This window comes from Phyllostomus hastatus, unplaced genomic scaffold (genome assembly GCF_019186645.2).
Source record: "Phyllostomus hastatus isolate PE091 unplaced genomic scaffold, TTU_PhHast_1.1 phas_scaffold_317, whole genome shotgun sequence".
Lineage (NCBI taxonomy): Eukaryota > Metazoa > Chordata > Mammalia > Chiroptera > Phyllostomidae > Phyllostomus > Phyllostomus hastatus.
This window is the reverse complement of record NW_025334023.1, coordinates 6,204,478-6,216,584: the sequence shown is the minus strand read 5'-3', so window position 1 is coordinate 6,216,584 and position 12,107 is coordinate 6,204,478. Positions and strand designations below refer to the sequence as shown.

The 12,107-nt window shown below is 55.1% G+C and overlaps 1 protein-coding gene across 2 annotated transcripts in view; it reads right to left on the bottom strand.

The window, feature by feature from the left end:
- USP35 (ubiquitin specific peptidase 35) overlaps positions 1-11,974 on the bottom strand; it is a 30,950-nt gene extending 18,976 nt beyond the window's left edge. Inside the window, exons 1-5 of one of the 2 annotated variants that reach the window (XM_045818266.1) lie at positions 11,714-11,974; positions 4,826-5,508; positions 3,782-3,914; positions 1,565-1,694; positions 1,048-1,149 (exon numbers count right to left, since the gene is read on the bottom strand). In XM_045818266.1, coding sequence (XP_045674222.1) covers positions 1,048-1,149; positions 1,565-1,694; positions 3,782-3,914; positions 4,826-5,498 — 1,038 coding nt within the window. In that variant the 5' untranslated portion in view covers positions 5,499-5,508; positions 11,714-11,974. Of the gene's footprint in view, positions 1-1,047; positions 1,150-1,564; positions 1,695-3,781; positions 3,915-4,825; positions 6,266-11,713 lie in introns of those variants that run through there. The other variant, XM_045818267.1, reaches the window with a different exon arrangement.
- Between the last annotated feature and the right edge of the window lie 133 nt (positions 11,975-12,107).

Sequence of the window (12,107 nt, the reverse complement as noted above, 5' to 3'; positions counted from 1 at the left end):
ATTCAGACCAGATACAGAGCCCGAACCAGGTCTGTCTGAAGCCAAAGTCCACGTCTTTCCTCTGTGCTGCATGCAGAGCGTTCACTGCCAAACCCATGGAGGGGCTACACCAGAATGCCCTAGGGGTAGACAGAGTCAGGCCACGGGAACTGGGCGCAGGGGAGCCAAGGAAAGGGAGGGAAGGAAACCAACATCTGCCAAGTCCCTAGGATGTGGCAGGCTCAGCAAATGTCACCACAGCTAACTCTCTCCCACCAGCGTAGGGGTGCACCTCTGCTCAGGCTGTGAGAGGTATGGGCCTGGCCCAAGGTCACTGCACCTGGCAAAGAGCCGAGGTGGGACTCAATCCCCAAAACCCCAATCCCTGGTTCTCTGCTTCTCCCACTGCAGCAAATGGGGAAGCAGGAAGCTTCCGCCCTCACCAGGGGCCCTCAGAATCTGCGGCCCCGTCTGCAGGTCTGCAGGAGGCAGGCAGAGGGGAGGCAGGCCACCCCCACGGCCACAGGCTGTGCTTCTCAAGGGTGGGCCCGGAAGCGAGCAGAAGGGCCCTGGGAGGGAGGCCAGGTCCCTTGGGTGCCGGCAGGCAGCAGGGTACAGGAAGGGCACTGGGTCAGGAGCAGACCAACCTGGCTAGACTCTGCCCCGTGCTGCTCACTAGCTGTTGTCTGGGAACGGACTCAGCCTCTCTAAACTTCAGTTTCCTCAGCCGACAAGTGGAGAAAATGACAGGACCGCCTTCTTGAGGCTGTTCTGGGAGTTAAGTGAGAGCACAGATGGGCTGCCTTCAGCACACCCAGCTGTCACCCAGGGAACATCAGCTGTCACCATTCCAGGCTTGTCACCGTACTACGGGCCCATGGGGAGGCCATACAAACTCTCTGGCCTTGCTTTCCTTTCTGTAATTTGGGGTCTCAAGTACTCCTCCCATCCTAACATCCGGGCTTCAAAGGCTTGGGCTTTAAGCGCTGGCCCCTTAACTCTGAGCAGAGACAGCCTGTCTGGCCTCCAGCCCAGCCAGTGGGGGCCACGGCAGGGGCGGGTCCTTACCAGATGAAAGGCCTCATGGGAGTGCTGGAAGGTCAGCAGCATGTACTTGAGGACAGACAAGGCGGCTCCCCGGACGATGGGGTACAGAAGCTTGGAAAAAACCTGGAAGAGAATCCCTTGTCAGCAGGCCCCCAGGCCTGGGCCACGCAAGACTGAGGGGGGTCAGAGACACTGGAGCTGAAGCAGCAGACCATTCCAGAGTGAGAACACAGAGGCGCTCGCGGGCCTGGGCAGATGAACAGACGATGACATGGACAGCTAGATATCGGATGGATGGATGGATGGATGGATGGATGGATGGATGGACGGACACACCCAAAGTAACATATATATGTGTTTGAATGAGCAGAGGAAAGAATGGGGGAACCTGAGGCTCAGAGAGGGGCAGTGAATTGTCCCAGGTCACAGAGTTTAGGTGAGAGCCCCGGTGCTCCGCCTCTCGACCCGCACCGCCCCTGGCTGGAGCCCAGCAGCCAAGGACATGAGCAGGGGCCAGGGCTGGGTGGGGCCTACCAACCTTCTCAATTTTGGCGAGTGAAACTTCAATCAAGATGCTGAACTTCTTAACAGCAGCCAGGCCCTTCAGCAGTGCAATGATCCACTTGTCAATGTTCTTCCCCAGGGGCCAGGACACCCAGTCGATCATCCTGGGGAGGACAATGACAGTGACACGGAGGCCAGGGAGGCCCAAATGCCTGGGTGGTGGCAGCCCAGGGACTAACTATAATGTCCTGAGGCTGCACAATGACTCACCCTGCACAGGGCAGTCCTGGGGTGCGTGGGATGAATAAGCAAATGAGCCTCACACGGGCAACTGGTGGAAACTGGGGCTCCCAGCCTAGTAGGAGGGCAGCCTGGCCCTCGCAGCACCCCAAACCTCACCCCCACACATGCCGGGCTGTAGTGCAAAAACAGGGTTTTCAGCTACTTCAGCCTGGACCCTGGGGCCCAGGGGCAGGAACAGCACCGGCCCTGGGGCCAGGAGCTCCAGCTCCAGCAAACCATGGCTTGTGAACTGGAGCAAGTCATTTACTCTCTCAGCCTCAGTTTCTTCCTCTGTAAAATGGGGACAATGCCTACTAACAACAGGGTTGCTGTATGGATTAAAAAAGCTAACAGCGAACTCTGACATAGTACTCGCTCTGCACTAGGCACGCCTATCAGCCCAACTGACGCCCACAGCGTACTAACACCTGTGCACACTGAACACAGAGCTGCCACCTAGTAGGTGCCCAGGAAAATGTCACTATTGTTATTTTTATACTCAAATAGACTGTACTCTTGGGTTGGCCAAAAAGTTCATTTGGGTTTTTCCCTAAGGTAGCTCTAGTAGCACTTAGTTGTCTTTAACTTCATTCAAAACAATTTTGTTGGATTGTATTGTGACAGTTGTCATATCAGTGTGCATTTAAATAAAATTCATCAAACTAGGTGAATTTTTGCATAGCCATTTTAATATTGAAGATGGAAGAAAATATGCAACATTTTCAGCATATTATGCTTTATTATTTCATGAAAGGAAAAATGCAACTGAAATGCAAAAAAACAAAAAGATCTGTGCAGTGTGTGGAGAAGTTACTGCGACTGATTGAATATGTCAAAAGCGGTTTGTGAAGTTTCATACTAGAGATTTCTCGCCGGCCAAGCTCCACAGCTGGATAGACCAGCTGAAGTCAATAGCGATCAAATCGAGACATTAACTGAGAAGAATAAATGTTCTACCACACAGAAGATAGCCAACATACTCAAAACATCCAAACCAATGAAGTTATTGGTGAAAATGAAAAATGTATCTTTCATTTTACAGAAAAAACTCAATGGACTTTTTGGCCAACCCGTTATAAAGAGGTAGAACAATGTGAAAACAAAGCAACAGTAACTATAATAATAACAGCTTGTAGGCACTTTACATGTATTATCTGATTATTATCTAATTTAATCCTCAAAATGACCCTAGAAGAGGGGTTCAGTTATAGTACAATTTATAGATGAGAAAGCTGCAGCATAGAGAAGTTGAGTAACTTGCCCAAAGTCACACAGGCAAAAGGTGGTAGAGGCAGGATTTGAACTCGGGCCCCTCACCTCTAGCACTCACAGTCTTGCCCACTAAAGACAAGGAGTCCAGGAAGGCCCAATGGAGACAGTGGATCTGTACACAAGTATGGAAAGGATGGCAAGATGAGACATGCCAGGTGAATGGGGTCTGCAGAGCCTCAGGTCTGCAGGCAGCAGGTTAGGTGGCATTTTCTGGGATCACTAGATGAGCAGGTGTGGCTACATCACAGGTGTGATGATGTTCAAATGAGATGAGGGATGTGCAAGAACTCTGTGAGCTGAAAAGCACCCAAACTCCATTTATCATACTTGCCAAACTCAGAAAACATTCAGTAAAAGTACTTTCACCTAATATTCCCCCATGGAAGCCTGACATTGTCTTATACTGCCACCCACATCTGCTAGTAAAGAAGGGGAAACCGAGTCTCAGAGAGATCACTGAGCTGTCCAGGGCCCCAGAGCTAGTACCGAGCCTGGGAGCACCACTAGGGCAGGGCCCTCTGTGTCTCCCATATCCAGCCCCAGGCCAGGCACAAAGCAGGGCTCAAGGAAATATGGACCAGTAGGCAAGCACGAGGGCCTGGGCCCTCAGACATTAAATCTAGCCCTGCAACCCCAACCAGAGGTAGGGGCTTCTGGGAAGGAGAGAGACCTGACCAACACCGGGCCCTCAGCCCACCTGCTGATGGCAGTCAGCATCTGAGAATCCGTCACACTGTCGTCGTTGCTGAGGTTCCGGACAACACCATCCATGAGCTCCAGTGGGAGGTGCTGGACCACGCTGGCCAGGGCACTAGATGGTGGCTCCTCATCTGGAACAGGGGGCTGGGCTAAGCCTAGAAGGCAGGCGTGCCCCTCCCCTCCCCGCTCTCCCCAGGCTCTCATGCTGCCAGGACCTGGGCTGCGCCTCTTCAGAGGGCACATCCAGGCCACCTCCTCAGCACCACAGCCTCTGCTTCTATCTCAACTCACTCAGACCTTCACCGGCACGGCTTTGGGCCCAGCCCTGTGCTCGGCGTGCACACGCACACACACAGCAACGACCCCCTTTTGGTGAGCAGGCAAGGCCTATGAGAAAGGGTAAGGCTGGAGGTGGCAAGAGCAGGAAAGAGGCCTCAACAGGCTTGGGGAGAGGGAGTACATTCCAGGTGGACCCACCAAAGGTGCTGAGGTGAGAAAGAGTGTTCGGTTATCCAGTTCTCAATGGAGGACCAAGATTTTACATTTCAGAGTTGACACCTAGAGGCTACATTGTGTTTCCAGGCCTCCTCTCTGCTTGCCCAGGGCACCTCGTCCCTGCTGCCTGGTGCTGCCCCTCTCTCCACGCTCTGGTTCAAAGTTACCAATTTAGGAAACCCACCTGACCCGAAGGCGGAAGGAGGGCATGATGTCCTCCTTCCTGTTGACTCGCTCAGACCCAAGGTCCTCCTCTGGCCAGATCAATCTGGGTCCATCCTTTTCCCACACCGGGCCGTCTGTTCCTCCCTGTGCGCCAGCACCCACCACAGGACAGGCCTCACAGCAGGTGCTCCACAAAGGCTTGCTAACTAAATATTGGGACATCACCTGCTCCGCCCGTGCATTCGCCCGAGGCACACACATACCACACCGCACGTGGGCACGCCAAGCAGAACGCACACGGACAGCCACCTGCCCTGGCGCACACCCAGAACCTTGATACGCATGAGCTCCCGCCCCGACCCCAGCTTACGCGCACACGCACCTGTGCAGGAGATGACGGCAAACAACTCCTTGAGGCAGGGCAGGATGGCGGCCGGCTGCGCGCGCCACAGCTGTGCCAGGAGCCCGCTGACCTGCTGAGCCTGTTCCAGGAACTCCACGGCGCCCTCCTCACCTTCAGCCGGGCAGCGGAAGCGACCGAGGCAGCGCACCAGCTGCTGGCAGAAGAGCAGGCGGTGCGGGCCGTCGGGCACACAGCGCGGGTGCCGCACCAGCAGCCGGGCCACCTGCCCGCAGGCCGCGGGCCCTGGGCGCTCGCACACGGTGCGCAGCACTTCGCGACGCAGCAGCGCGAACACCTCTTCGGCCTCAGGCCCGTCGGGCAACAGCTGCAGGCCCAGCTGCACGCAGGCGAGGGCGCGGGGGCCGGGTGGGCCGGCGCCGCCCTGCAGCAGGCGCAGCACGCGGCGAGCGCTGAAGAACTCGGCGAAGACGTCCGGGTGGTGCCGGCCGGCTACGTGCAGCAGCTGGCAGCCCACACGGCGCGGCAGCTCCTCCGCGCCGCCCACGTAGAGGCGAGCGCCCAGCGCCAGCAGGGCCAGGCACTGCTCTCGCTCCAGGGGCTGCCTCGCGGCTTCCAGCACGCGCCGCACCAGCCCTTGTTTCACGCTCGCCGGGTACGACGATGTCACCACTGCCTCAAGGATCTTGTCCATGGCGGCAGTGCTGCGGGGAACAGGGAGCAAGCAGGTCACACTCAGCCCGACAGGACTACTTCCCTTGTGGTTCCCTGCGTACTGAGAGGTGGGGCGAGCATCTCGACCTCTCTAGAGCACAGTTTCCTCATCTGTGAGGTGGAGCAAGGACACCAACCTCACTGGACGGTGTTTTGATGAAATAAAGCACGCCTGGCATAGAAGAAGCCCCAGTGAGCTGTAGTTACTGCTGGTGGGCGTCTCCAATCTCACGAAGGTAACGCCCGAGCCCTCCCCTCCTTTTTTCTGTCCCCAGTCAACTTCTTGCACTTTCTCAAAGGATCTATACCTTTGAAAGATTCCACTTCGGAGTGCATGCTTTTCATCTGTAACATCCTATCTCCCAAGGTCTGCACCGCCCCCACACACACAACCAGCCGAACTCCTGTCTTCCCTCAAAGCCCACCTCACACACCCTGTCGTCGAGGAGAACCGCCCTCACCCTCTGTTGCGCCTGTGGCCCCTTCCTCCACTCTAGCTGGGATCACGTCGTGCTGGGGTTGTCCGGGTCCACATCCCCTCCGCTGAAGCAGCCTCTGCTCTGGCTGCTCCAGGACTGCACACGCAGGCCCCCGCCGGCCTCCCCAGCCTCAGCCCGCACTAGCCCCCTCGGGTCACTGCCCCTTCCTCCCCTCCTTGCTTGGCTCGCCCTGCAGACCTCAGCTCAAACTCACTTCCTTGAGGAAGCCTTTCCTGACCTTCCTGTCCGGGTCAAACACCGCGGTTCATTTCAGAGCCCTCTGTTCTCCTTTATAAAATTTGTCATAATTAATCACTTGCCTGAAGTCATCCTCTTCCACTATATTATGTGTGGGCATGCCTCGTTTTATTGCCCCTCATTTTATTGCACTTCACAGATGTTTTTCACACACTGAAGGCAAGACGCTTGGCCAGCAAAAAGATTACGACTGGCTGGATTGCGGTGGTCTGGAACCAAACCCAGAACACCTCCAAGACCTGCCTGTGGATTGCTGAGGGCAGGAACCATGTCAGGTTTTGTTCACCTCGGTGTCCCCAGCACCTAGCCCAGTGCCTGGCACACAGTAGGCACTTGTTGCGTGAGCAAATGCAGAATACAGCAAGGGTTACTGCTACCTCCTCCCTGAGCCGCAACAGCCTTCCCTCTGCCACTCCCCTCCATGTGGGCTGTGACTGGGAAGCCTTCATCCCCCTGATATACTTTGACTCCTGGTTCTCATGCTGGTCACACAGGTAACACTTTACTCTCATAATATCCAAATTTCAGCTCCAAGAAAGCAGAGCCATTTCTTTTCTTCTTTGTATCCTACTTTAGGCAGGACCTGATATAAGGCTCAGCACACAGTAGGTGTTTTACTAACCTTATGGGCTCAGTAAAAAACTACTCTAAAGACCTGGAATTGGTGTGAAGACAAAGCAGAAATACCATAGAGGAGAGGCCAGAAACTTTTATTCAGAGCCACAGATACTATGGGACCCTGATTATGTGCCAGGCCCTGTGGAGACACTCTCTTCCCGATCCTAGCTCTTGGCCAAGACCAAACCTCCATTACTGCATGTATTACGGTGCAATGGGCCCATTTATTTAGGTCTCTGTCTCTCTCAGCAGGCTGTGAGCTCCACAGGGAAGCAACTGGGGCTTCTCAGTGGCCGGCACCGTCTGTGCCAGTCACTGCAGTCCGAGTGCCCCTGAAGGGAGTACTGTGGGTGCAGGTAGGGTATAGACCAGTGGCTCCCCAACACTGGCCCGGCTGCCTCAGATGCACCTGGGATGCACTCTCTCACCGCCCAGGTTACTTATGCTCTCTGAGTCTGTTTCCACCCTGCAGGGTTGTTGTGAAGACAAATGCAAAGTCCTTACCAGGCTGCTGGGCACAAGGAAGTACTCAAAAAAGTCAGTCCCCGTCACTTCAGAAACAAAGCCCTTCCACTGGGACTTCTTTTTTTAAAGATTTTTTATTTTAGAGAGAGGGGAAGGGAAGGATAGAGGGAGAGAAACATCAGTGTGTGGTTGCCTCTTGCTCACCCCCTACTGGGGACCTGACCTGCAACCCAGGCATGTGCCCTGACTGGGAATTGAACTGGTGACCCTTTCATTTGAAAGCTGGTGCTCAATCCACTGAGCCACACCAGCCAGGGCCCCCTGGGACTTTTGATGGTAGAGGCAGAGGTGTTACAAAGAGTGCAAAGGCAAGGCATAATCTCAAAAGGTCTTTGAAAGTATCTTTAAAAACTGGCCTCCCCTCAGCCCCAGTCCTTTCTTTCCTAGGCAGTGGCTGTGACCAACCTCAGTTGAAGACCAGCTGTGCAAACCCCCTACCCCCGCCCTCCAGGCTAGTGGATTTAGTGTGTAATAGGCTTTCAACCCAGCACGCCTAGTAATCCAGGCACAGTCATACCCATTTTATTGCATCTTGCTTTGTTGCACTTCACAGATGATGCATATTTTACAAACTGAAGGCAAGACCCTCCACCAGCAAAAATATGACAACTTGTTTTACCGTGAAACTGGCTTTTTCGCAGTTGTCTCAAACAGAACCCACAATAACCCCAAGGTCCATGTGTATTCAGGCAGCCAAGAAGAAACACTAATCGATGATTGCAGGGGGAGGAAGACGACATGGGGCAGACAGAAATGGGTGCTGGGGCTAGAGAAGGCTCTGGAAGTGGAAAGTCAGACTAGGAAAGACAAATTCTGCACTTCAGTGTGACCTGAAGCAAATTTTATTCTAGACCTGCAACTCATTGTGTGACACTGAGCAAGTGCCACCATGACCCTCTTTTCTCTAAAATGAGGATAAATGACATCAGGTTGAACCACATGAAAGTAAAAGCTCAGCTGTTGGCAATTTCATATCATTCTACCTGATACCTACCACGTAAGGTGGTTTGTGCCTGACAGCAGGGAGTTTAGCCCCTGGAGCCACTCTGTGAGGGCTCTGATCTCTGAGGCCAGCCCTACAGCCCCTTTGTGGTCCACGGCCTGGCCACTCCAAGCAAGCCCCACCTACCTGCCCCCACTGTCACGGAAGGCAGTCTGAGGTCAGCTGTCACCATGGTCACCAACACACCCACTCACTAATATCCTCGAAGCATTCATGCAAAAGGGTTTTTAGAGGCTCGGACCTCACCTGACCCCATCGCAGGCCACAGAAGGGAGGCAGGCCCAGGCCTGCTGTCCCTGTGGAATGAATGGGAAAGCCAAGACTCACAGAGGGAGAGGGACATAGTCGGGAGGGTGAGAACCTGCAGTCAGCCTCCCTGGGGGAGGAAAGAGCAGGGGACCAGCGTTCCTTGGGGGAAGCTGGATTACCCCTCCAGGTGCTGAACCAGGAGACAGCCTGTGGACGCTGGCTGTGACCTAGGAGACAGCTGCCCCAGGCCAAGTACAGCAGCAAACAGCAGCCATGACCGCCCTCTGAAGAGCCTGCATTAAAAGCATGAGACCCAAGTTCTCTGCTTCAGATGACCTTGGTGAGTCCCTGACAGGCTCCTAAGCATTCTCACCTGGAAAATGGGGACCACTCCACCTACCACTAATGGGGCTGGGACAAGGTATGAAAAAGATGAAGGCTGGGGCAGTCATGAGTCTACATTGGGGCCATGAAGGTGGCACTGAGGGTGAAACGGACACTGTCGGGGAAGGAGACAAGGAGACACACTCCTGATCTTGCTGATTCTACAAGAAATTTCACCCATTAGTCCTTCACTGCTAATTTGTGTTTCCAATGACCCCTGAACCATAGGCCCACCCGAGATCAGCTCTTCTCTATTTCTTGCCTAGTCTAGTGCAGTATCCTCCCAACCAATCTCCCTGTTCCCTCCCTCAATCCATCCTCCAATAGAAGCATAAGTCCTGCAGGAGAAAAGTCCAGCCTTCACATCTAGTTCAGCCACTCCCCTCCTCCATAGTCACCATGGTTGGTGCATTTTCACCTGTCCCAGACTCTGAATCCCAAAATGGGAGATGACCACATGTCTGCCCCTTGGCCTTTCCCAGCCAATGCTGCTGCTCTTCCCCAAGCCCTCGGCTTATACCTCTCACTGCTGGCATGACAGCCTGAGAGTCCCAGCAATACCCAACCCATCCCAGGGGTAAGCATATAGGAAAATCACGGTCCTTCCCCCGGGAGCACCAGATCCCTTTATTCATCCCTCTCGGATGACCCTCTGCATTTCACTGAGCACTGACTGGTCTCTCTGCCTGCACGGTGGAGCCTGACCCACCTCCATCACCCCCAAGGCACCCTGTGAGTGTATGTATACAGTGTCCTGCCCCGCCCCCACACCCTGGGCCCCAACTCAGGCTTCCCCATCCCTCCCTGATCTCTCCAAGACACCCTGCAAATGTCGTCAGATTAATCTCATTAGATGGTAAGCTCTTTCCCACTGTGCCCATGCTCAAAACTCTCAAGGCTCCCAGCACCTTCAAGATAAGGTCCAAACTCCTGAGCCTGATGTTCAAGCCCTTTCTGTGACACACAGCTGATGTGGGACAGGGGTGGAGATGAACTTAACAATGGCTGTTCAGTGGTTAATCTACAGGAATTTGGGCAGTGGGCTTTTTCTGCTGGCCACCTTTTGGTGATGCCCACTCTGCTGAAAAAGGGCTTCCCCTGTTCTCCCCTGGCAAATTCCGACTCACCCTTCAATTCCCAGGTCACATGCCCCCTCCTCCGGGAAGCCTTTCCTAGTCCCTCTGCAGTCCAAGACTCTGAGTCCTGGCTTCCCAAGGCCCTCCTCACTTCTCTCATCCCTCAGCAGTGTCACTAGATTCTATGTCTCTCTGTCCCACCAGGTTGGACTCTCCTTTGGTAAAAAGTAGGTCCAGTCCCCCCATCTGCACCCAGGGCCTAGTGAAAGAGTGTCAAATGACCAATGAGAGACATATGACAGCAAGATGAGATGAAACTAAACGTCTGACCACAAAAGCACCTCCTACAGACTGGCCCAACCCTTGGTCCAGTCACTGCCCCACATCTGTCCAGGTCTGGTCTCGAATATACATAAGGTCTGAAAATTTTAAATACCAGCCAAGGATGCCCCTCCAAAGGCCACTGGACTGCACTGAGTGAGGCTCTAACCAATCTAGAAATGACTTAAACAACCAAAGCTAAAGAAAAAGAAAAAAAGAAAGAAATTACTCCTGGTTAACCCTCAGCCCAAAAGCTCACAGAGTCTCATGAGAGAGGGGAGGAGGCTTCACGAAGGTCTCACCCTCTCCTTACCCCAGAGCACAGCAGCCCCTCCAAACCGCAGCTCAGCACCTACGGGTTGAACAGCTCATTTCCTCTCTGAACTCTCATGACCGGTTTCCCTCCTTTGAATCCCTGGGGCCGGTAGGGTCCCTTCCCAAAACTAAAAGTCCCTCCAACCCTGCTCCCCACCCCCACTCCATCTCTGGGAAGCAGCTTCTCTCCCTGTGTATTTTTTAACAACTTCTACCCAAGGCAGCCCTAGGAAGAAGACCCCCATCTGGGCCACCTAGCTATCTCCTGGGTGAAAAGAGGTTTTATTGGTAAAAAAGCAAACGCTCTCTTACTGAAGGGGTGCAGGGGACAGAAATGAAGAGGGTGGAAGCATATATTCCCTTTTTAGGAACCCACCACACTCACCCACCCCTGCTGGGGGCCACCCCTCACATACCTCTGATGGCCTTGTCCCCACCCCCACGTTTTCTGGAAGGGTGGGCGCCAGGCTGATACATCAGGGTCTCCAGTTCGCTGTGCTCTCACAGAGCAGGCAGCCCGGGCAGGACGCTAAGGATAGCAGAAGCCCACTCAAAGCGGAGGCAGACTATTCGGACCCCGGTTTGTGCCCTGGCTCGGCCCCACCCCTCCCTCCAATTATACCAGTGCACCTGCTCCCATCCCAGGCTGGGGTTGCTGACGCCACCAAAGACTGGCGAGCTTCGTGGTACTGAGCGCTGGTGCCCTCAGCCCCGGGGGTAGCGGGACAGAGGCGGCATCACTTCCATACCCAATGGATGAAGAAGGAGGCTGAGGCCCAGAGAGGGGCAGGTACTCACCCAAGGTCACACAGCGAGGCCCAGGATGCATCCAGACCTCCTGACTCTCAACCTCAGCCCCTTAGAACCCTACGCTCGTGTCCCGGGCTCTCGAACCTCCAGGGTACTGACACTCCCTGCCCTCAACCCGCACACACACACACCCCAGTGCCCCCCCCAACCCCCTTACCTCTGGGACCCCAGTGGACCCTGCCTCAGACCCGGCTCCCGGGCGGGGCGCTCACGTGGGGCAGGACTGGCCTGAGCCAGGCTAGGTCAGGGCGTGTCCTCTGCTCCCCCCGGAGTGAGGACGCCCTCCGCCAGGTCCCAGTTGGCATGGATGCTGCTTCCACTGCAAAGACCAACCTCCCACCCCTATCTGTAACAAGTCCACATACAGGGAGCCCGACTCAGAGGCGCAGCCGCCGGGCTGCGGGGCTACGGGGCTGCGGGACGAAGCAGGGGGAGGGATGGGATGCGGGTAACAGGGCGGAGCCCGAGCGGGGCCACCCAGCGAACCACTACTCAGGCCGCGTCCCCTTTAAAGCTAGCCGGCAGGAGAGCCGGCAGGGGCGGGGCGGGGA